Raw genomic sequence first — 24,536 nt, forward strand, 5'->3', positions numbered from 1 at the left:
CTTTAAACACGTTCGCTTGGTGGCAGCTATCGAATGTTGGGCGCATAAACTGGCTGAGGTATTACTGATGTCTAATTAAAACGAACCTGCGTGATGTTGCTCAAAGGAAACGACCACCCCGTTCGCAAATATAACCGCCGTACAATTTGAATCGATAAACGGCACGGTCCGCAGTCGATACCAGTGGGCTGCTGCTGATCACATATCAGTGAGCATAGAGTTAATATAACTGACTCTAGAGGCAAAGCTGGGCCGAAAAAGGTGGGACCGCTAGGGCGCCGCCATCTTGTCGGTGCCATCTTGTAACTTGTCAATGTGGCCAGCGCAATTATTTTCGAGAGATGAAAACAAGTATAGGTCGCCTTATGCTGTGTGATAAAAAAAAAGAATACCTGATGGCGTTATGAAGGTGATGTGTGAATATTAAGCTTACAGGAAGCGCTTGCTAACGTAATTTATGCAATTCGCGATGTACTCAATTATTCAATAACACGAGTTTCGGTTTCGGATAGCTTTTATTTGTGTTTTCAGATGCGTGGTAGTTTCGTTATGGGTGTTCTGTGGTTTCGTTTGGTATAGTTTAGCTCTGACATGTGATCGCGCGACGACATCGGTTGACGCGATGGCACCTTCGTGCCTTTCGTTTAAGACTAAAGCTTCAAAGGGCCCTATCATTTCCCTTCACACGTAAGTCAACGTGTCCGACTTGTTCAGAACATCACGCGAGTAGCCAGCTTTCGTGATTCATCGTAATCGTTCGAGAAGCATCACAGTACAGCATTTTTTTTTACCAATTGCTCGTCAAGTGACGCTTGCGACAGCAAACAGGGAAGCCTGAACAGCTATACGGTATTTTCGCTAGTGCGTGACCGTTGAAAACCACATACTGCCGGAAATTTTAACAGGATCATCCTTGGGTTGCGTAAATGCCAGCTGCACGGCCAACACCTCCCACACCCACGCGCACACGGCTGCAGACACACAAGCTATAGGTTGCCAGATTAAAACTGATTACTATCGCCAAGTCTAGCAAGCGTTTCAGGAGCTGGCAACGTCAGCGTATCATATTGGCGGCGCTCTTGCGGTGACCGATTTCAGTGAATGGGCTCTATTGGCAGCTTGTCCTCTAGAGTAAGTATATTAACTCTATGCCGCTAGCGGAGGCAAGCACGTGCAACGTCGCCTAGGAGAGAGGGAGCAGCCACCAAACCCCCGACTGGATTCAGTACATGTCACGTGACGTTGACGTAAGCGAAATCCCGCCTACGAGTTTAGCGGGCCTATTTAAGCGGCCCCGCCATGTATGTTCTCATTATTCTCTTCTTTTTTATCATTCATCAACCATGAAATAAACAGTGCAAGTTTTTCGCACTAGAAATCGTCTTGCCCCTGCCTGGTCGCCATGGTCTACCAGATGCCTGCAGCCTGCCGGCAACGCCACGCTACCCAGTAGTAACGCCGGTCGAGGTTGAAGTAACCGGCGTCGCAACGGGAGTTAAAAGTGTCAGCGCATTCAGTATCGGTAATCGCCTCGTGTGAGTCGTTGGTGAGAATAATGGTGCGAACTGGATGAGGGTTTATTACTTACCAAAACTGTCTTTGGTTAGTGCGCAGCAAATTTGGCAGTTTAGTTGCATAAAAAGAAACGCTTTGCACTGCGAATCGCAATCAGATATTCGTTTTCAGCTTTGTAGTAAACTCCCCATCGGTGTGAGTTCTCGTTAGCTGTAGCTGCTCGACAAAGACGTTTCTTTTATTTTCTAGGTTTTTTAAGGCATTAGTAAACCACGGTTTTTTTTATTACTGGTGCGAATGTTAACTTTTGGAATATATTTATTAGTCGGATCTTTTAACTTATCCTTAAACATCGACCAGTTATCATGTATTGACTGATTGTAGTACGCAGCTTCAAACGTGGGAAAGAAGGCTTCAAGTTCGTGGCTAATCGCCTCATAGTGTTACCCTTTTCGTAAAGTCTTATAGTTTACTTCTGTGTCTTATTTAGTGTTACAGGAACAGATAAACTACTGTGAATGACGTCATGGTCACTGATTCCTCGAAGACGTGCAAGGAAAGAGAGTGCACTGGGGGTTATTAGTCATGATTAGGTCCAGAATGCTTGCGGATTCCGGCATAACGTGCGTTGGCTCAGGAATATAATTGCGTTAAACAGAAACTGTTCATATAGATGTCGATAAAACTCCTGGTCTCTGCAGGACCTTCTAATGAATAAGATGGTAAGTTTCTCCAGTCTATATTTGTGAAATTAAAATCCACGAAAAGGAGGATGGACGCATTAGGGTATGTTGTTGCAAGTTGTATTAAGTTGTTGTTGAGCTCATCACAGAAATCAGGAATGGCATGGGAGGCCCGTAGCAAACTCCCAGTAGCACTGTAATTGGCAACGCGCGGTATAATAGCCATAATATTTCGAATTTAGCCGCGATTTTAATAAACGAACACGAAAGTTGCCGGTGAACTGCTATAAGAACACTGCCGGCCCTTAGGCCTACGCGATCAGTTTGATAAACTTGGCAGTCAGGTAGCTCGGCCAAAACTTCGGTATCAGTGACGTTATTGTCTAGTCAAGTTTCTGTTAGAATAAGTATGTTGCTGCCTGTTGATTATATTGTTACGCTGGGCGGTGGAGCCGAAGAAGAGGAGATAGAAGAACTGCGCGTGTGTTAGAGAATGCCCGACTGCCTGCGATGCCGTCTCTATGCCCCCTCTATCATCTTGTAAATAAACCCATCTCATCCGCAACAACTTTGGTGGAGGTGCGGGGTAAAATGCGTTGGGGGGGTGCGGCCTGACGGCGTCCGAAGTTACGCGAAGGATGCCGGAACTCCGTCGTGTCGACGCGGACACGTTCATCAAGCAAAGGCCGATTTTCGTTGTTAGTTTGCAGTTGGCAAAGTACCGGCTGTTCAGGACAACGTGCGTCAAGTGTACATTGCTGGTACTCCCGTCCTGTGTCTCTTTCTCCACCTGGTGCTTGAAAGTGCGCCAGTTCTTCCTTAACGAGTTGACGTACCAACAAAGCGATGTCGTGGGAGGTGGAGACGTCCACACTTGCGACCGTGGTGACGTTCTCAAGTCTACCAAATTTTGGCAATACTCGTCGCGTCTTCAGCGCCTCAAAAGCACGACAGTGACGTCTTAGATCAGAAGGAGTACGCAGGTCTTCCTTGGAGATAAGAAAATTGTAGACATCTTCAGCGATGCCCTTCAGGAGATTTCCAACCTTATCTTCATCCGACATGCCCGTGTTGACAATTCTGCACAGTTTCAATACTTCTTCGATGTAAGTTGTGCATGTTTCCCCGGGCAACTGTGCCCTTCGCGAAAGCGTATGTTCAGCCTTCTTTCTTTTTGAAAGTGAGTCCCCGAAGCAGCACTTGATTTCCTCAACGAACCTTTCCCATGTAGTCAGCGTGCTCTCGTTGTTATCGAACCAGAGAAGTGCGGTTCCGGTAAGAAAGAAAACGACGTTAGCAAGTCGCGCCGTAGAGTTCCAGCCATTTTGACCGCTTACCCTGTGATAATACTTGAGCCAGTCGTCGACATACTCATCAGCTTTGCCGGAAAAGGTGCGTGGTTCTTTTTGAGGAATCCAGCAGATGACTTGCCTTGGGCGCTCACTATCATCTTGCATGCTTGTGTCATGGCTGCCGCCAGTTGCTTGCGGTTCGTTCATGTCAAGCGCCGGCTTCGTCGGAGGGTGCGTAGAAGAAGGTTGTCCAGAGCGATTACCCCGCACCGTCCACCTAAGTTGTTGCGGATGAGATGGGTTTATTTACAAGATGATAGAGGGGGCATAGAGACGGGATCGCAGGCAGTCGGGCATTCTCTAACACACGCGCAGTTCTTCTATCTCCTCTTCTTCGGCTCCACCGCCCAGCGTAACATCTTATCGCCTCGCCGTCGCTCACTTTCACCACCACTCCAGCTGGGAAACTAGCTGGTGAGACCGATGGAGGTGAAGTCGCGGGACGGTCACGTAGTCCTCCACCTGTCGCCATGCTCAAAAACAAAGTGTGTGTCTGTGTTGATGGTTTAAGTACTCATGCCTTAGTGGATACCGGTGCTACAGTTTCAGTGATGAGTGCGTTGTTTAAAAATCGTCTTGGACACAAGGTTATGTTCGCGTGGGACCGAAAGACTACTTTTCGTGGAGTTGGGGGTGAAACCCTGCGGCCCGTTGGTGTTTGCTCTGCTCTAGTGAGTGTTGGTGGACAATATTTTCCAACTGAATTTATTGTTTTTGAACACACCACCCACAACATCATCCTTGGGATTGACTTTCTTGGTGAATGTGGTGCATTGCTATATTGTGGGGCTGGTGAAATTTCTCTTCGAAGTCATGTGATGTCACCAATACCAGAAGTATCTGACGTGGACACGCAGGGAGTCTTTTCCGTGTCCCATGACATTCTTTTACCGGCTGAAGCTGCGGCATTTGTTCCAGTGATTTCGACGGATGGCCCTCCGCATCGCTGTCATGGTTTAATTGAGCCGTACTCCCCTACCATGTTGAAGAAGAATATATTGGTTCCTCGATCCATTATCGAATGTGTAGATGGTCGTGCACACGTGTGGGCGGTGAACACGTCTATGGGGCAAGTTTTACTGCCGACTGGACTCAAGCTAGCCACCTTTGACTCAGAGGCGACTTTCTCTATTGGTGCCGTTGACGCTTCTACCGACGCGAGCGCAGCGAATCGCGGCTACACCTTGGAATTCTCCCGGGTGACGAACAAGTCGCTATCCTCTTCTTAGCGGACAGAATTGCAAAAGGTGCTCGTCCGCTATGCGCCAGTATTCGATTTCGCGCAAGACCAGCGTCCCATTTCGCTTCCTGATTCACGAACGCAACACCGCATAAACACCGGCCAAGCGACGCTTATTCCAGAAGCCGTACCGAAGCGGAAGCCATAAGCGGAAGCCGTACCGCTTATGCCAGAAGCCGTACCGCGTCTCTCCTGCAGAACGAAAATTAATTGACGAGCAAGTTTAAGAAATGCTACGGAAAGGTGTTGTCCAGGAGTCTTGCAGTCCCTGGGCAGCTCCAGTGATACTAGTTAAGAAAAAGGACAATTCTTGGAGGTTCTGCGTTGATTATCGAAGACTTAACGCCGCCACGAAGAAGGACGTATACCCTCTGCCACGCATCGACGATGCTATCGATTGCCTTCATGCAGCCTCCTATTTTTCCTCTGTTGACTTACGATCGGGATACTGGCAAATACCGATGCACCCGACTGATAAGGAGAAAACTGCCTTTGTGACCCCGGATGGACTCTTCGAGTTTAATGTCATGCTTTTCGGTTTATGCAACGCGCCATCAACTTTTGAAAGGTTTATGGACACAGTGCTACGCGGATTAAAATGGGAGATCTGCATGTGCTATCTCGATGATGTAATCATTTTTGGAAAAACACTCGAGGAGCACAATCAGCGACTTGGCGTGGTACTTGACCGCATACAAAACGCAGGATTGGTTTTAAACTCAAAGAAGTGTCACTTCGGTGAGCGCCAGACTCTCGTTCTCGGTTTTCTCGTCGACAAAGATGGTATACGACCTGACCCTGACAAGACTGCTGCAGTGCGCGATTTCACCCAACCGAAGACAGCGAGAGACGTCCGAAGTTTTCTGGGCCTTTGTATTTCCGCCGGTTTATTCAGAACTTCGCCCAACTTGCTCACCCACTCACGTGCCTCCTTCACAAAGACATTCCGTACGTATGGACTACAGAGTGCGAGGACGCGTTCCGTCAGCTGAAGTACTTACTCACCTCTGGGCCAGTCTTGCACCATTTCGATCCCGAGGCCATGACTGAGCTACACACTGATGCTAGCGGTGTGGGCGTTGGCGCCGTCCTCGTTCAACTTCACCATGGGTGCCAGCACGTCGTTGCATACGCAAGTCGGACACTGACAAGAGCGGAGCGAAGTTACACTGTCACCGAATTGGAATGCCTGGCAGTAGTCTTCGCCATCCAGAAGTTTCGGCCATATATGTACGGTCGCCATTTCCAGATAGTGACGGACCATCATTCCCTTTGCTGGCTTGTTGGACTGCGCGATCCTTCTGGACGGCTGGCACGCTGGGCGTTGCGCCTTCAGGAGTACAACTTTTCTGTCGCCTACAAGAGCGGTCGGTGTCATACCGATGCCGACTGCTTGTCTCGTCTCCCGTCGCCACACTCCAACGCTAACGACGACGACTTCGACGACTATCTTGCCAGCATTACCGAGTTTCCGGACGTTGGTACCTTTATATGTGAACAACGTCGAGATCCTACAATGACACCCCTATTGGAGGCTGCCCGCACGTCAGGTCAGACCACGCCGTTCACGCTGTGTGACGGCCTACTTTACAAAAAGAATTACTCTGCTGACGGCGCTTCGTTGCTCCTAGTCGTCCCCGAATGCCTGCGTACTGCGATTCTTCGCGCTATGCATGACGGTATCACATCGGGTCACCTGGGCTTTGCCCGCACGCTTCATCGATTACGCCAGCGCTTTTATTGGCCGAAGCTATGGAAGAGCACAAGACAATACGTTGCCAGTTGTCCAGGTTGCCAATGTCATAAGAAGCCGGCGACGCCTCCTGCAGGCTTATTGAAACCTGTGAAACCTCCTGCTTTACCCTTTGAAAAAGTTGGTATAGACTTGCTGGGCCCCTTTCCCAAGAGCTCTACTGGCCGTCGCTGGATTATTGTGTGCGTCGACTACTTGACGCGCTATACTGAGACTGCGGCGCTTACCTCTGCCACTGCCGCCGATGTGTCGTGCTTTCTCCTTCATTCTGTCATTCTGCGCCACGGCGCTCCACGTGTTGTGATAAGTGACCGTGGACGGCAATTCACCGCCGACGTTGTTGAAGATTTGCTGCGCCTTTGCGGTTCTACTTATCGCCATTCAACGCCATACCACCCACAAACAAATGGCCTCACCGAACGCACAAATCGTACTCTTACCAACATGTTGTCATTGTACGTCTCGGCTGATCACAAGAATTGGGATGCCGTGCTGCCCTTCATCACGTACGCATACAATACAGCCAAGCACGAAGTAACCGGGTATGCGCCCTTCTATCTGCTGTATGCTCGCAGTCCCCAAAGTTTCTTGGACACAATTTTGCCATTCACACTCAACGAAGACACATCCATTGCAGAAACATTGTGTCGTGCCGAAGAAGCACGCCGGCTTGCTCGATTACGAACACTTTCTTCGTAAGTTTCAACCAAGGCACGCTATGACGCCCGGCATATACCTGTCACTTTCGCTCCAGGCGATCACGTTTTACTGTGGACACCTCTACGGAAGAAAGGCTTGTATCGCAAGTTTGTCTCAACGTACAGCGGTCCATTCGTGATACTAAACCGATTAAGTGACGTCAACTACGTCATAGCAAAACTGACCTCCAGTAATCGCCGGTCGTGGAAGACACAAGTGGTTTATGTGGCCCGCCTGAAGCCCTACCATCATAGGGTTCCCGAATCAAGCGGTACCAACCATGTGGTTCCTTAACTCGCTCGGCGAGCTTCGTCTGCGCCGGAGGAAGATGTTACGCTGGGCGGTGGAGCCGAAGAAGAGGAGATAGAAGAACTGCACGTGTGTTAGAGAATGCCCGACTGCCTGCGATCCCGTCTCTATGCCCCCTCTATCATCTTTGTCACAAACGAGCGCGTAATCCAAGCGCGCGCCGAGTGTCACGCAAGCCAGCGAAAGAACACGCCGGCCCCGCGGCAACTTCAACGGAGGGGAGAGCGCATACGCCTCAAGCAACAACGCTAACAACGGCGCCGAAACGTCTGGAAGAGGTTCGACGAAGCGACGTTAACCGGAGAGGTAGAGAGAGAGAGGGAGCACACGCGCGCGCCGAGACACCTTCTCACCCGGCGAGTCGACAGACATAACTACAGCGTGAGCGCGCGCGCCAACAGCATGAGTCATCACCCCCCCCTCGAGAATGTTCCGAAAGCAGCGGTCGAAGGTACGAGAAAAGAGTAGAAGCTTCCCAAGCTTTGGCCATGCTACGAGATCACGACACCGATAGGAAGGTTCGAGAACGTCTGTGAAAGCTATATAACCGCCGTGCGAGAATAGTTCAGTGGAATCCAGGAATTCAGGAGTTCAGTCCGCACCGGTGAAGTGATGTAACGTGAAGACCGAGCGTCTGCGGAAGAAGGGGATTCCCCGGCAAGCTAGTCGACGGGTTCATCGAGCGTCTGCATTTCCGGAAGAAGTTCTTTCTTCGAGATTTGCTCGAGTTACGCCGAGATCGTCTGACTTCAAGACCAACACGGTGAATACGATTGGACACTTAGTGTTCCTATTTATTTTGTACTTTACGTGTTGGACTCTTAGTGCTTGTCGTTAATTATTTTCTTGTGTTTGTTAATACCCATCTGATTTGTATTGTGTTGTGTCTAGCCTAAGTGTGCAAGTGTGTGTGTAACTGCCTTGTGTGAAGAATATATTTTGTTGTATTTTGACAACTCTGGGCTCTGACTCGGTCTTTGGACAGCAACCGGCGTTCGCTGGCGCACCAGAGGGCCCACTCTTAATTGTCCTTGCTTTCGTGGGATTATTTTCGGAAGCTGATAAGTCGGCTTTGGAATTTAGTCCGGCGTCTGCGCCTCGTTCACCGGGGTCTGTGACAATATTTCTGGCGTCCGCGACAGGACCTTTCTGGTGCAAATTGTGCGTCCATAGTAGGGAGAAAGAGCCTAGGGTCGTTTACATTGCTATTGTAAACGATTTTGAGTGTTGCACCACGTTTTGCTAACTTGTGTGCAGAGAGCAGTTCGATTGTTGAAATCTAGGCAGATATTTTTTGCACGCGGCTAGATTTTTGAAGGGCATTATGGATCTCGAGAAATTAGTTGCCCATGGTGAGAAGATGGGTCTTTCCGGAGCGGAATTACGGAAGTGGGTTAGTCAGAAGGAAAAAGAAGCTGTAGAAAGAGAGAAGCTAGCGGCCGAACGGGCCAAAGAGGAAAGAGAAGCTGAAATAGCTGAGAGAGAAAGACAGAGACAGCATGAGTTAGAACTCGAACGACTTCGATTGCAGCAGCCTACAGACGCTCCCGCCCAGGCAAGAGTCGATAGCACTGAAAGGGAAGAAACTAGCTTCCGTCTGAACCCAAGCAAACTGCTTGTGGCATTCGATGAAAGAAAGTGGATGCCTATTTGCATAGATTTGAGACAGTTGCTAAAAGCCATAATTGGCCAGAGGATCAATGGGCCACTGCGTTGAGCACGTGTTTGAGTGGCGAAGCACTTAGTGTGTACGGTAGGCTGACGCCAACCGATGCCTCTAATTATGGAAGGGTGAAAGCTGCTTTACTGAAAAGATTTAGGTTCACCGTAGAAGGCTTCCGAGATAAGTTTAGGACTGGAAAGCCAGCCGATGGCGAGACTGCCACGCAATTTGCCGCGCGGCTCAGTCACTATTTTGATAGGTGGACCGAACTTTCAGAGACTGCACAGGAGTACGGTGCACTTAGAGAGCTTCTGATCAAGGAGCAGTTCCTCATCAGTTGCCACCCGAGCCTGTCACTCTATCTGAAAGAAAGGAAAGCTAAATCGCTTCAAGATATGTTGGAATTGGCAGACCAATTTTTGGAAGCACAGGGAGGCACCAATCTCTCCAAGATCAGAAAAGAGGAGCCAGAGGATGCAAAGAAACCGGCATCCGATGAAAGGAGAAACCCTCCGAAGCCTGTTCCGAGGTGTTATCTTTGTAACCGACTGGGCCATCATGCTAGCAGTTGTCGTACCAACTTTACACGCACCAATGAGGTTAAATGTTTTAAATGTGGGCGAACGGGGCACAAAGCCGATTCATGTCGCAACGGAGTGAAGGAAACTCCCCAAGCATCCTGTGTGTATGCCCCGCCAAAACATCAAGAAGACATAAACGACGGCTTTGTAGAACTTCGAGATGGGAAAAGAATTCCGGTCGTTAATGCGGTGATGACACAACGCCCAGAATTTCCCGATAAGGGAATGCCTGTCCTTGCCGGAAAAATGGCAGGAAAACCAATTACGGTGTTGCGAGATTCCGGCACCAGCACAGTGATCGTGCGAAGGGACTTAGTAAAAGACGAGGAGCTCACGGGCGAAACCACTTTAGTTTACCTAGTCGATGGTACGGCTAGGAAGCTTGCCGAAGCCAAAATTGAGGTCGATACCCCCTATTACAGTGGGAATGTCACTGCGCTTTGCATGGACAGCCCACTGTACGACCTAATTCTAGGGAACATCGAGGGAGTTCGCGCCCCAGACGATCCGAAACCTTTGGAAGAAGAGCCGAAGACCGAACCCTCGACGATTGAAGAAGCTCGCGGAAAACCATTCACTGCTGACGAGAACAACGCGGCAGCTGTCTTTCGAGCTCGAGCGAAGGCCCAGGCAAGATCTTTCCAGCCCCTTTCCAGACCTAATTCCGAAAATAAACCGACCGGGACCCATAACCACGCGAAACACTACTATCGAAAGACCAAGGACAGGAAGTTCAAATTTAAGAACCATGGACCATTAGTGTGTGGTGCAAAGTGTTGTGATGAGTGTGCTGTTTGTTTATTTATTCATGCATCATGAACATTGTGCTCTTTGTTTGCTATGTAAACTACTCTACCATAGTTTTGTATAAGTGTACATGCTCTATTTCATAGTTTTGTATACTTGTTGCACATGTTATATTTCAAATGTTTGCCTTGTTACGCGAGATACGTATCATTGTATAGTGCAAGTGTACATGTTATGCGAGCGATGTGTTATTGTGTTACTCCAAGTGTACTTGTGTGACTTGTGCTTGTATTCGATGTATCGCGAGTGATGTGTGATTTGTAGTGGACTCTTGTGCGCGCTTCTTTTGTGTTTTCTTGAATATTATTGCATAATATTCTTAAAGTGGGGGGCAGTGTCACAAAAGAGCGCGTAATCCAAGCGCGCGCCGAGTGTCACGCAAGCCAGCGAAAGAACACGCCGGCCCCGCGGCAACTTCAACGGAGGGGGAGAGCGCATACGCCTCAAACAACAACGCTAACAACGGCGCCGAAACGTCTGGAGGAGGTTCGACGAAGCGACGTTAACCGGAGAGGTAGAGAGAGAGAGGGAGCACACGCGCGCTGAGACACCTTCTCACCCGGCGAGTCGACAGACATAACTACAGCGTGAGCGCGCGCGCCAACAGCATGAGTCATCACCCCCCCCCCCCCCCCCCCTCGAGAATGTTCCGAAAGCAGCGGTCGAAGGTACGAGAAAAGAGTAGAAGCTTCCCAAGCTTTGGCCATGCTACGAGATCACGACACCGATAGGAAGGTTCGAGAACGTCTGTGGAAGCTATATAACCGCCGTGCGAGAAGCGTTCAGTGGAATTCAGGAGTGCGAGAGTTCAGTCCGCATCGGTGAAGTGATGTAACGCGAAGACCGAGCGTCTGCGGAAGAAGGGGATTCCCCGGCAAGCTAGTCGACGGGTTCATCGAGCGTCTGCATTTCCGGAAGAAGTTCTTTCTTCGAGATTTGCTCGAGTTACGCCGAGATCGTCTGACTTCAAGACCAACACGGTGAATACGATTGGACACTTAGTGTTCCGATTTATTTTGTACTTTACGTGTTGGACTCTTAGTGCTTGTCGTTAATTATTTTCTTGTGTTTGTTAATACCCATCTGATTTGTATTGTGTTGTGTCTAGCCTAAGTGTGCAAGTGTGTGTGTAACTGCCTTGTGTGAAGAATATATTTTGTTGTGTTTTGACAACTCTGGGCTCTGACTCGGTCTTTGGACAGCAACCGGCGTTCGCTGGCGCACCAGAGGGCCCACTCTTAATTGTCCTTGCTTTCGTGGGATTATTTTCGGAAGCTGATAATTCGGCTTTGGAATTTAGTCCGGCGTCTGCGCCTCGTTCACCGGGGTCTGTGACAATCTTGTAAATAAACCCATCTCATCCGCAACAATATGATATTACATACAAGCTCGCGCTTCAGAAGGTAACTCCGTGCGTTAGTAAAGACTGCGGAAAACAAAAGATCATTTCTGGATGCAAGTCTTGGTTTTTTGTAGAGGACGGGATGATTGCTACACAATTTAATTTGCAGAGTTAGATGATTCGTCAGGAATATACCGTTTAGCAACAATGCACAAGGTTTTATAGCATAGAGAGAATGAAACTGATTTAAATTTACCGAAAGCCAGAAGGCCCTTCCGTGCTTTCTGAACCAGGCGAGAGAAATCTTCACCTACACTATAACCTGTTCCTTTCAGCATTCGTCCTTTTGACAGAAGGGCGTCTTTCGTTTTCCAAGATGCGAATTTTACTATGACTGGACGATTCTGGTCCTCGACATGCTTCTCTAAGCGATCTGCCCAATCTATGTCTATGGAGTTAATGTCGGTTTGTAGATGATCACGGCAGATCTCAATTATTATTTCTTCAGACTTAGTAAAGGTTTCATTTGTGTCAGGTCAGAGATTCCGTCGAAGATAACATTATTGCGGCGGGATCGGTTTTCGGCGTCGTCGAAACGGGCCTGTAAAGCTGTGACCAGGCGAGCTGTGTCAGTTGATGTTGTCTGTAGTGCTTCTAGGTCATTGCGTAGAGGTATGGGGGCTTGAGTATGGGCCTCTAAGTCAATCATGTGCTTATTAAGGTCGTTGATTGTTTTGTCTGTTTTGAGGTCCTTTATATCTTGCACAAGTGTCGTTTGACCTGCGGTTAGTTTCTGTAATTTGGCCAGTACAGTGTCCAGGCTGGCAGGGCCAGGGTTAGTTTCGTTGTTGCCGGATAGGAAGGAAAGAGTGGAAAAGAAAAGGCAGGGAGGTTAACCAGATCAGCACAACTGGTTCGCTACCCCACACATGGGAGCAGGATGAGGGGGAATGAAAGATGGGGAGCAGAGAGCACATAGCACAGCACACACATCGTCAGTCACAGTCCGTGACTCTTGCGTGGTACGTGGCATCACTGTCACAGCTGCTTGTCCAAGCCCGTTTCTTTTAAAAACCTAAGTAGTCCCTTAGTCGCCTTCAGCTGCGATGTCTTCTGTCGACGACACGTGAGAATCGTTTCAATTGACATTGGTCTATTGTGAAGGTGCGCTAGAACGGACCCCATGGACTGTCTCGGAACATTATATTCAGGACAGTCGCATATAATGTGTTCTAGCGTCTCCTCGCAAAGACAGGCATTGAAAAAAACGTTGTCAGCCATTCCAATGAGAAATTAATAAGATTTCGTGAATGCCACCCCTAGTCATAAGCGATAAAGCATAGTGGCCTCTCTTCGGCGGAGTCGAATTGGCATACAGAGATGCATCAAAGAGGGCAGGTGGTATTGACGATTGCTCCGGTTGGTCTGGCTGCTTGGTGTGCACCATAGAGAGAGCGTGATTTCATGTGCAAGCACTCGAAGTATGCTGGCTGCGTCGGACCGTGAGAGTGGTATGGCCTCTTCCTGTGTGTCGTCAAGAGCTGCCCGAGCGGCATTATCGGCGTCTTCGTTCCCTATGACGCCGCAGTGACTTGGCAGCCACTGAAATGTCACGCAGTGTCCTTTCTCATGTGATGTATGGAGTAGGTATCTAATATCGAATACGAGCTGTTCGTATGGCCCGCGACGCAGAGCTGATAGCACAGATTGGAGGGCTGCCTTTGAGTCACTGAAGATTGACCATTTCGAGGTGGTTCCAATTAGTAGCAGATGCATGACATGAATGCATTCAGTGGCAATCACAGTAGAAGAAGAACGCAACACTGTGGGCTCGGGAGCTGTACCAGAAGGTAACTGCGCGATTTTTTAGCAAACAGTGCATATGTTTGACTTACCTGCAATTCGAGAGCGAAACGGTTAGCGAATGCATGACCTGAATGCATTCAGCGGCAATCACAACGCAACACTGTGGGCTCGGGAGCTGTACCAGATGGTAACTGCGCGATTTTTTAGCAAACAGTGCATATGTTTGACTGATTTGCAATTCGAGAGCGAAACGGTTAGCGAATGCATGACATGAACGCATTCAGTGGCAATCACAACGCAACACTGTGGGCTCGGGAGCTGTACCAGATGGTAACTGCGCGATTTTTTAGCAAACAGTGCATATGTTTGACTGACCTGCAATTCGAGAGCGAAACGGTTAGCGAATGCATGACCTGAATGCATTCAGCGGCAATCACAACGCAACACTGTGGGCTCGGGAGCTGTACCAGATGGTAACTGCGCGATTTTTTAGCAAACAGTGCATATGTTTGACTGATTTGCAATTCGAGAGCGAAACGGTTAGCGAATGCATGACATGAACGCATTCAGTGGCAATCACAACGCAACACTGTGGGCTCGGGAGCTGTACCAGATGGTAACTGCGCGATTTTTTAGCAAACAGTGCATATGTTTGACTGATTTGCAATTCGAGAGCGAAACGGTTAGCGAATGCATGACATGAACGCATTCAGTGGCAATCACAACGCAACACTGTGGGCTCGGGAGCTGTACCAGATGGTAACTGCGCGATTTTTTAGCAAACAGTGCATATGTTTGACTGATTTGCAATTCGAGAGCGAAACGGTTAGCGAATGCATAACCTGAATGCATTCAGCGGCAATCACAACGCAACACTGTGGGCTCGGGAGCTGTACCAGATGGTAACTGCGCGATTTTTTAGCAAACAGTGCATATGTTTGACTGATTTGCAATTCGAGAGCGAAACGGTTAGCGAATGCATGACATGAACGCATTCAGTGGCAATCACAACGCAACACTGTGGGCTCGGGAGCTGTACCAGATGGTAACTGCGCGATTTTTTAGCAAACAGTGCATATGTTTGACTGACCTGCAATTCGAGAGCGAAACGGTTAGCGAATGCATGACATGAATGCATTCAGTGGCAATCACAACGCAACACTGTGGGCTCGGGAGCTGTACCAGATGGTAACTGCGCGATTTTTTAGCAAACAGTGCATATGTTTGACTGACCTGCAATTCGAGAGCGAAACGGTTAGCGAATGCATGACATGAATGCATTCAGTGGCAATCACAACGCAACACTGTGGGCTCGGGAGCTGTACCAGATGGTAACTGCGCGATTTTTTAGCAAACACTGCATATGTTTGACTGACCTGCAATTCGAGAGCGAAACGGTTAGCGAATGCATGACCTGAACTGCATTCAGCTGGCAATCACAACGCAACACTGTGGGCTCGGGAGCTGTACCAGAAGGTAACTGCGCGATTTTTTAGCAAACAGTGCATATGTTTGACTTACCTGCAATTCGAGAGCGAAACGGTTAGCGAATGCATGACCTGAATGCATTCAGCGGCAATCACAACGCAACACTGTGGGCTCAGGAGCTGTACCAGAAGGTAACTGCGCGATTTTTTAGCAAACAGTGCATATGTTTGACTGATTTGCAATTCGAGAGCGAAACGGTTAGCGAATGCATGACATGAATGCATTCAGTGGCAATCACAACGCAACACTGTGGGCTCGGGAGCTGTACCAGATGGTAACTGCGCCATTTTTTAGCAAACACTGCATATGTTTGACTGACCTACAATTCGAGAGCGAAACTGGTTAGCGAACTGCACCGTGGTGCAGTCACCGGGCCCACAGAGCTGCGTCGACGGTGGTTGTTCCTTTATAGCTGGTGGGCCTGCTGTTGTTGGTGGCGATGACTCTTTCTAAGTTAGCTCCAGGGCTGGTAGTTCGCTTTCAAACGGTATCGCCGATGGAAAGGGTGATCGCAAGTTGAAACTGGGCAAAGGGTGGCACGTGGCCACCCCTTCTTCATGACAAGGGAAAGCCTGCCCTTACGAGGTACCCGAGTATGCGCACGCTAGAACAGGAGGTAGCAGGTTAGTGATGAGATAGACGACCGTCTGCAATGAAAGAGGACCCTAACCAAGAAAGTGTAAGAGTGGGGCTGAAGATAATTATGCAGAAGACAAAGATAATGTTCAATAGCCCTGCAAGAATTCAAGATCGCCAGTCAGCCTCTAGAGTCTGTAAAGGGGTACGTTTGTCTATCAATTACTCACAGCAGACCCTGATCATTAGGCGGACTTGGAAAGGATGTTCCACATCCGCCCCTAGGCTTGTGAGTGATGGCGCTGGCTAACACTCCCAGAGTTAGTTCTAGTTGTAAAACATAAATACCCCAGAAAGTGGATGGGAAAACGGCTCCGCGGTAGCTCAATGGTGAGAGCATCGCACGCGTAATGCGAAGACGTGGGTTCGTTCCCCACCTGCGGACAGTTGTTTTTTCATCCGTTTTCATTTCCATTAATTTATAATTTCTTTAATTCAATTAGGGTGTGCAAGTAATTTCCCCTATGTTGTTCTTGGTGTCAATGTTTGTTGGCTTCTTATGATATGATTAATAAAAATCGGGCCCCTCGGTTCCCTTTCTTCTCGTTTAAGGGAGCCGGTCATATCAACGTTTTCTCTGCTTTTTTTCCCACAAATACTCAAATGCTTTTGCTTAGCTTATCTTGACTGCTGATCGGTTGATGCTTCCATTCACTTTAAATCGAAGCGCGGAAGGTGTAAGCTACCTACGGGTCTCACTGGGTGAATACCTTCGCATTGCATTAAGATGTACTGAGTGGTGTACGGATTTTTACTGCAGCTGACACATGCGTAATCATGTTGCGAATATTTGCTCCGGAATGTTTTTCTCTTTAGGAAGCCAGCTGGAGCCTCCAATAGCAAGACACTGCCCATTGTGTTAACGTACAGATTTTCTCTTCTACTTTCTTTATTGCCATTCTTGTAAATCTCCGTGGTATTTTTTGTTTCCATTCTTTGCATCCAATTTACTGCTTCTGTTTCTCTCACTTTCGTTTTGTTGATTCCTGGTTGTCTACTTACAATTTCAATTACCCTGAATTTGGTTGCCAACTTTCTTGAGCTCGTCCTTCATTTCGTGTCCACGCTTTTGAGGTACAGATGATCGTCGACTTTAACCGCCCGTTTATTTTCATCCATGCTCTTTGAACCATGAACTAATTTCGCTCTGCGCTTCTCTGACTTTAAAGAGGCTCAACCCATGTCACACTGCACAGCCTCATTTGTGGTTTTACCGTGGGCTCCCAAAGCCAACCGGCCTACCGATGTTCGGTTAACTTTCAACCTCGACATGATATCCGATTTTAAGCACAGAATGGCCTTTGCAAACGTTAGCGCTCGAACAATTACTCCCTTTCCAGATTCCAGGCACCACCTCATATTTGTCGTAGCCGCAAAGTGCTCTATGTTTCATTATTACTGTATTCCGCTTTTCCTTTCTTTTCAGAATATATTGATGGGTGCTTGAGTAAGTCTTTGCTTCGTTTATGTATACGCCCAGGTATTTATAATGCTTGACCATGTGTATGACATGTTGGATGGATACCACATAATTACACGTCTCTTCATTAAAGATAATCATTCCCGATATCTTTGTTAAACGCCAAAATTTGTCGTTGCGTTACACATATCCGCAAGTCTCTCTAGATTCCTTGCATTTTCCGCCATTAGCAGTATGCCGTCCACATACATCAGGCCAGGGACCTTGTTTTACACGCTTTGCCCATTACGAATGTAAAATAAGTGGAATTGAATTCTGGGCTGTCACATTGCGGGCATGAGCAGAAAGAAAGCGCAGGTACGGGGAAAGCTGCGCTGGTGCCGGATGACGTGACGCGCGCGACCAACCAGGGTCGTTTGATGTGTCGCGAGGAGGCCACAGGAAGGGAAGGAGGTTAGCGCGTGCTCCGCCGGGCTTCCCTCGCCTCAGCTCAGTTTCGGCGCCCGAATGGGAAGACCTCGCGTGGTGCGTTCCGCTGAGGAGCAGGCTGCCTTTGAGCAATGGCGCCAGGAACTCGCTCGGGAAAGGGATCGTCGTCGACGTGCCGATTCTAGCGTGAGGGCTTCCGCAGGCGAAACGTCAGCGAAGAGCCGCGGACCACGAATTGCGGGAGTTGAGGCCGAACATCAGCGTCGTCTTGGCTTCCAGAAACCCGACAACGATGGTACACGCCTCGGCAACGCTAGCGCCAACTTCCCCGGTGCGACAGCCAGGTTTCAACGCGAGTTTCTCAACCGGAACTTCGGGGCCAGCTGCAGTGCGTGTGACTGGTTGTGGGTCGAGCATAACGTGGTACTCGTCAATGCAATTCGTTCTGAGGACCACCAACGAAACTAACGACAAACTTCTCTTACCCCCATTTCCTCGATAGGGGAAGGGCTCTGAACTTTTTTTTAAGCAAGAAGACTTCTCCCGAAAAAGAGTTTCACGCGCAGACACACGACAGGGAGCGATCTCTTTTTCAGAAGCGGTTTTTTCTGGAAGCTGAGTGCGTCGATCTCTTTTGCGGCCGAAAATGAGCAGCCGCGAAACCAGTGGACACCAGCAATGATGTATGGAAAATAACGAACGTCGGCGCAGAGTCAGCAGCATCGGCAGCATCAAGCGCGCAGCAGAAGCTCGAGCTAGGGGACTGTGCTCGGTGCATTCTACGACCGGCTGTCGCTACGAACCGCAATAAATATCCTTTATAATATATTAAACAGAATAAGCAAATACTTATTTTTCTGTCGCCTAGGCTCATGCTAAAAAATAATTTTATGTCTCGCAGAAGATGTAGTAAACCCAGAAATGCTCATTTTCTTGGCGGGAAGTCTGAAGCGAACGCGAGAGAAAGAACCCCAATGTGGCCAGACAAACGTGTGCACTTCGCTAGTTCTGCAAATGCTTTTTAAACTACCACAAAAATCTTTACAGTAACGTTTCTTAATTAGGCGTCGTTAAATTTAATTGAAAAACGTGCAATACAATAAGTTTTCATTTTATATTTCGAGATACATCAGTTTATTTTGCCCGATTTTGGTTCGAACGCTAGCGCCATGCTTGTGGTAGTGTGTGCAGAAGGAAACACTAAAAAGAGATCGTCTGTGCCATTTGTCTGCTGTGCAACACCTCTTGATTAAAAAGTCTTTCAACTTGGTAAAAGACCGCTTACGTGAAAGAGTTTTTGCGTGTTCGTGTGACAGAAGTATTACATAGTCTAGTTCATTGCTCGTGAGAAGCATTGGTAGCGGCATAATGCTTAACATGTACTTCGGCGATAACAATGACCCGACAAAAAAAAATCGACTGCATTGTAGTTAGACAAATCTTGACAAGATGTCGCCGCCAACTTTGCTACTGTAGGGTACCTCGATAACAGCGCTGGAAAGCCTTACTCTAAGCCCCTTTATTCTGGAATAGAGGGACTTTAGCCGGTCTGGTATCGAGGCGCCCTATGCTGGTGCCGTCCACGGCTCCGGTGTAAACGGTAAGAAGTTTGCGGACAAGCTCTTGACAAGGGGCGAAACAGAGGCCTACCTGAGGTCGAGAAAGAAGAGCGTGTCCGGCAACATGGAGCGCTCGATGGTGGCGATATTGTTCTGCGAGAGATCCAGCTGAAAGAGGCGGTAGAGCATGGCGAAAGCTCCGCTCTCGATGCGCGCGATGCGATTGCCCTTGAGCAGCAGCGAGCGAAGGCTGCCGCTAAGCTGCGCCTTGAACCAGGAGGCGCGCACTGTGGTCAGCTGGTTGAAGGACAAGTCCAGCATCTCCAATACTCGCAGGTGGCCCATCCTGGGCGTGAGGCAAGCTTTTGTTACGTGATCTGCCATCGAATTTTACTGGTCGATTAAGATAGCTGCGCACAATCATCTGAAGTGTTTTCTTGTTTTGCATAGCGTCCTACAACTGCCCGATAGAGTTGACTAATTTATTTGATTTGATCTGATTTATTTCTCACGCACAATCACACCCATGTACATGACGTGAATAAGAAAGCAGGAAAACGTTACAGAGGCACTTAAGTCTTCTTAGTGCATTGAATGCGGAAGTGTTCTGAGCGCGTAGACTATGTCGACGTCCCTACTATTTCGTCGTCCACGTCACTTGACATTGTCACATGACGTCATCACTTGGTCGTGTGACCTTGCAACTTAAGGTTCTTGTTCACGGGACTACGTTACATGACCTGATTACTTGGTCTTGTGCTCAAATTGGGCCAAGTCGATTTTGAGAGTGGGTCACCCAAATTTTCTGAGTGGGCCAAATCAATTCTGGGAGTGGGCCAAGCCGGTTGTGAACGTTGGTCAGCTCAATGTTCGAATTGGGAATAGTCAATTTCTTTGGGGGGGGGGGAGTCAATTTTAGTAGTGGGCCTGGTCGGTTTTGAACTTGGGTCAACTAAATTTTTGAATTGGGAAAAGTTAGTTTTGGGAGCGGGCCACCCACATTTTGGAGTTGGGCCAAGTCGGTTTCGAACGTGGTTCAACTTAATTTTCGAATTGGGCAATTTTTTTTTTGGGGGGGGGGGAAGCAGGGGGTGGGCCAAGGCAACTGTGGGAGTGCGCCAGGTCGGTTTTGAGCGTGGGTCAACTCAATTTTCGAATTGGGCAAAGTCAATTTTGGGGGTGGGAGCCATCAGTTTTCAACGTGGGTCAACTCAACTTTCGCGTTGGACATAGTCTTTTTTTTGTGTGTGTGGGCCAGGTCGGTTTTCATTGACGTTGAAACGTGACGTTATCACTTGGTCACGTGAGTTTTGGTACTCCGGACGCAGGATTTTCAGCTCCATGGGTGGCGGTTGCCAGCCTGCTCCTCGCTTTCCCTTTCCCGTAAAATGTATATATGTTTTCAAATCAAATAATAATAATAATAATAATAATAATAATAATAATAATAATAATAATAATAATAATAATAATTAATAATAACAATAATTGTATACTGGAAAAAGCTGCGTCTCAACGCAGTTTCACACGCCCTGCCTTCCCTTACAAGTTTGGCAGTACAGTCCGCGTGCAACTGAACTGATCTTTGACACATATGGGATGCATTAGCGTCAATAGTGCGCAGAAAATACATAGAAACGCATGATCGCAAGAAACCTAATTAACACACATAAAAACTAAATCATCATCATCGTCATTAACCTATATTAATGTCCATTGCAGGACGAAGGCCTCTCCCTGCGATCTCCAATTACCCCATGTCTTATCGCAACTATTTACTGCTTTCTTCTTCACATCATGGGTGTGCTTGTTTGTGAGAAATAAATCAGATCAACAAAACTAAACAATAGCACATAAATGGCACGTAATTGACGCTAGTTGTTCTTATAATGCACTACGCGAAACGCTGATGGCAAGCTATGATAACTAAAAGCACCCGCAGGGTAGCTAATGGCGTTGCGCTACTTATAACCTCGAGATCAAATCCCGGCCACCATGGCAATAACGCCTAGCTAAAAGCAAACCGACATTTCTGAAACATTCGAATCAAGTTTTCATTTGCAATCTGTGGAAAATAACTGGTCTCTCTTTCAGAATAAACTTAACACCCTAGCAGACAAGTTCATTCCAACTATTACCGTTCACGCTAACCGACATCAGCCATGGTTTAATAAAGCACTTAAAACTCTCGAGAAGAAAAAAAAAGCGTCTTCTTCCGATCCCCTAAAATGAAACCTAACCTCGGCGCCTGGGAAAGATACTTTGAGTCAGAGCATGCATACTTGGACGCTATCCACAGAACTGAACACTTGTTTTATCATAACGACCTTCATCGCATGCTAGCTAACAACCCCCAAAAAATTTGGCACGTCATTATTCCCCACACAACTCGCACTATCACTATTCCGAACGAAATGGGTGATCCTCTCTCTATCAGGCGTTGAATGCGCTAACGTTTCTAACACATTTTCATCTGTTTTCACCATAGAATCCGATACGCCCATTCAAAACATTTCTGCTCCTGCCATGTCAGAAATGCCTGCCATCATGTTTTTAATAAACCGTATCTGCAGCGTAATAGAAAAGCTCAAGATGTCGTCATCTGCTGGCCATGACAAAATTACTTCAGAACTACTACAAAACACCAAGATCCTTTCTGCTTCTTATTTAATCTTGCTTTTTTCCCAGTCATTAACCACAGGTAACCAACCGATTGAATGGAAAGTGGGCAAGGTCGTTCCAGTCTACAAATCAGGTAATAGAGACTCACCACTAAACTACGTACCGCCCAATTTCTGTAACAAGTTTCCGTTGCAAAATCATGGAACATGTAATTTTCTCTCACTTAATGGACTTTCTCGACTCAAACAATTTCTTTCATTCATCACAGCACGGTTTCCGTAAGGGACTGTCTTGTGAAACGCAGTCGGCTATCTTTCTTCATGATCTACATTCAAACCTCGATACTAATACACAGACCGACGCAATTTTCCTCAATTTCACAAAAGCCTTTGGCAAAGTAGCTCATATCAACGCCTGCTTCTAAAAGTTTCACATTTGAATATTCACCCTAACGTACTAAGATGGATAAAATAATTTCTTACTAATCGTTCACCGTTTGTGCAAATAAATAAATATGTTTCTAATCCGCTTCCCGTAGCATCAGGCGTTCCACAGGGTTTTGTGCTAGGACCGCTCCTGTTCTTAATATATATTAATGATCTACCACTTAGTGTCTCTAGTCATATCCGCGTATTTGCTGACGATTGTGTTGTCTACAGTACCATAACTAACATCAGTGACCAAATATTGTCTCAGAACGACCTCAACAATATTCAAAATTGGTGTGATGACTGGTTAATGCTACTAAATCCTTCTAAATGCAAAGTTATGTCAATAAACCGCCGTCGAAATCCCCTCAGATTCTCTTATGTAATATATTACAAGCCTATTGAACCAGTTAAATCCTTCAAATACCTAAGCATCACTATTTCTGACGACCTTGACTGGTGTTCGCATGTGAATAACGTTATATCATCTGCTAACAAAAAGCTGGGTTTTTTAAACGTCACTTACAAAACGCTACTCCCCACGTAAAACTACTAGCATACAAAACGTTCATCAGGCCTAAACTTGAATACGCTTCTGTCATCTGGTGCCCGCATGAAATTTACCTCACTAACGCCCTTGAAGCCCCCGTACAGAATCGCGCTACTAGGTTCATTCACTCTGCATATTCTTACGACATCAGCATATCATCCTTAAAAGCAGACTCCGGTTTACCAACGCTTTCTTCGCAACGCTAGCCTATCTTTATTTCACAGATATTTTTACAGTCATCTCGCTCTCCCCCCATACATTTCACGATCAGCACGAATATCACTGCCATTCATTAAGTGTCGCTCGCCCCAAAGTGCGCACTTTTTCGTCTTCTTTTTCCCCTCGCGTAATTGTAGACTGGAACGGCCTTCCCTACCACATCGCTGCCATCACATCTGCATTCACGGAAGAAGTGGTGCCAACGATTCTCTCACCTTAACTAATATTGTTTTAACATTTGTTGTAATCCCACCCCTTATGTAATACCACCGTGTGGAGTCTTTAAGAAAAGAAAGAAAGAAAAAAGAAAGAAGCTCCAATGCTATTCACTGCCTGCTTAGAAGTATTCAAGCTCATAGGGCCGTATTCACAAACGGAACTTACCCTTAACTTATGACTTAAGTAGCCGGTCGACTCTTTAAGCGTTTCATAGACTAATATTGTACTTAAAGTAAACTTTAATCGAAACTTGAGTGCCGGAAAGTGAAGTACAGCCATTGGCAACCTTAAGTACGACTTTCGCTACTCTCGCCTAGCAAGCAAGATGGCCGACTGCTACAGCAGCCTCGCCGACTTTGCCTATTTCGACAGACGTGTTTTCGACTGACGGATACAGCGTCCGTTTTCTTGTTCTCGGCCACGCTGCGATGGCGCGAAACGAGCTCCAGTAGCACGGCGCGTTTTTCTTCGGAAAAGCTTGTTTTCTTTTTTTGTTTCATCGTCCGCGCGGGTTGAAAACACACAACACATACACACTCTTTGCGCAAAAACACCGCACGTTTTCAGCAACAAAAGCAAAAAAAGTCGGGACAGCGACACACACAACCGCAATGGCTGCGAGAACCAATGCGAACTTGTGGCCAGACGAGTTTAAGTAAAGCCAAATAGTTCTTTGTATTGTACTCAGCAGAATGCGCATGCACATTTATAGCCGCATTACTCCTCTGCAAAAAAAATATATTTTTTTTACGATTGAACCGATCGTACACGTAAATTATTTACTTATCCTCGACACCAGACGACATACTTGACCCGAAAAGTGTGACTTTCGAAAGTGATAGTTAAGTTTCGTTTTTGAAGTACTCTCCAAAAACTTTCCTGACACTTGTACTTTTCCCGCACTTATTGACGCCCTACTTAAGTTCCATAAGAACCATCTTGAAATGCAGCGCAACGGGATGGCACAACAGAGAGGAAGACGAACACAGGCGCTAACTAACAACTGATTTGAGCTCCTCCCATACAAATCAGCTCACTCTAAGATAATTAAAAGAGGCATTGCAGCACTGTGTTTGGAATCCGCGCTTCGGAAGTCGTGTGTTCACAATGTGCAAGCTAGTTTTGACTTGCAATTGGGAAGGATTTTTTCAGCCGGCTTCCCTGAGTTGGTCGTCGTGTCAGTTGCTGAAACGCTCCTCAAAAAAAATGAAGCGCC

At 47.4% G+C, this 24,536-nt stretch overlaps 1 protein-coding gene across 1 annotated transcript in view; it reads right to left on the reverse strand.

Annotated features, from left to right (window-relative positions):
• The window catches only part of LOC119461828 (leucine-rich alpha-2-glycoprotein), a 269,278-nt gene that overhangs the window by 107,977 nt on the left and 136,765 nt on the right, over positions 1–24,536 (reverse strand). Inside the window, exon 4 of the mRNA XM_037723201.2 lies at positions 19,374–19,628. Coding sequence (XP_037579129.1) covers positions 19,374–19,628 — 255 coding nt within the window. The remainder of the gene's footprint in view (positions 1–19,373; positions 19,629–24,536) is intronic.

The sequence above is a fragment of the Dermacentor silvarum genome, chromosome 8 (assembly GCF_013339745.2).
Source record: "Dermacentor silvarum isolate Dsil-2018 chromosome 8, BIME_Dsil_1.4, whole genome shotgun sequence".
In the NCBI taxonomy this organism is placed as follows: domain Eukaryota; kingdom Metazoa; phylum Arthropoda; class Arachnida; order Ixodida; family Ixodidae; genus Dermacentor; species Dermacentor silvarum.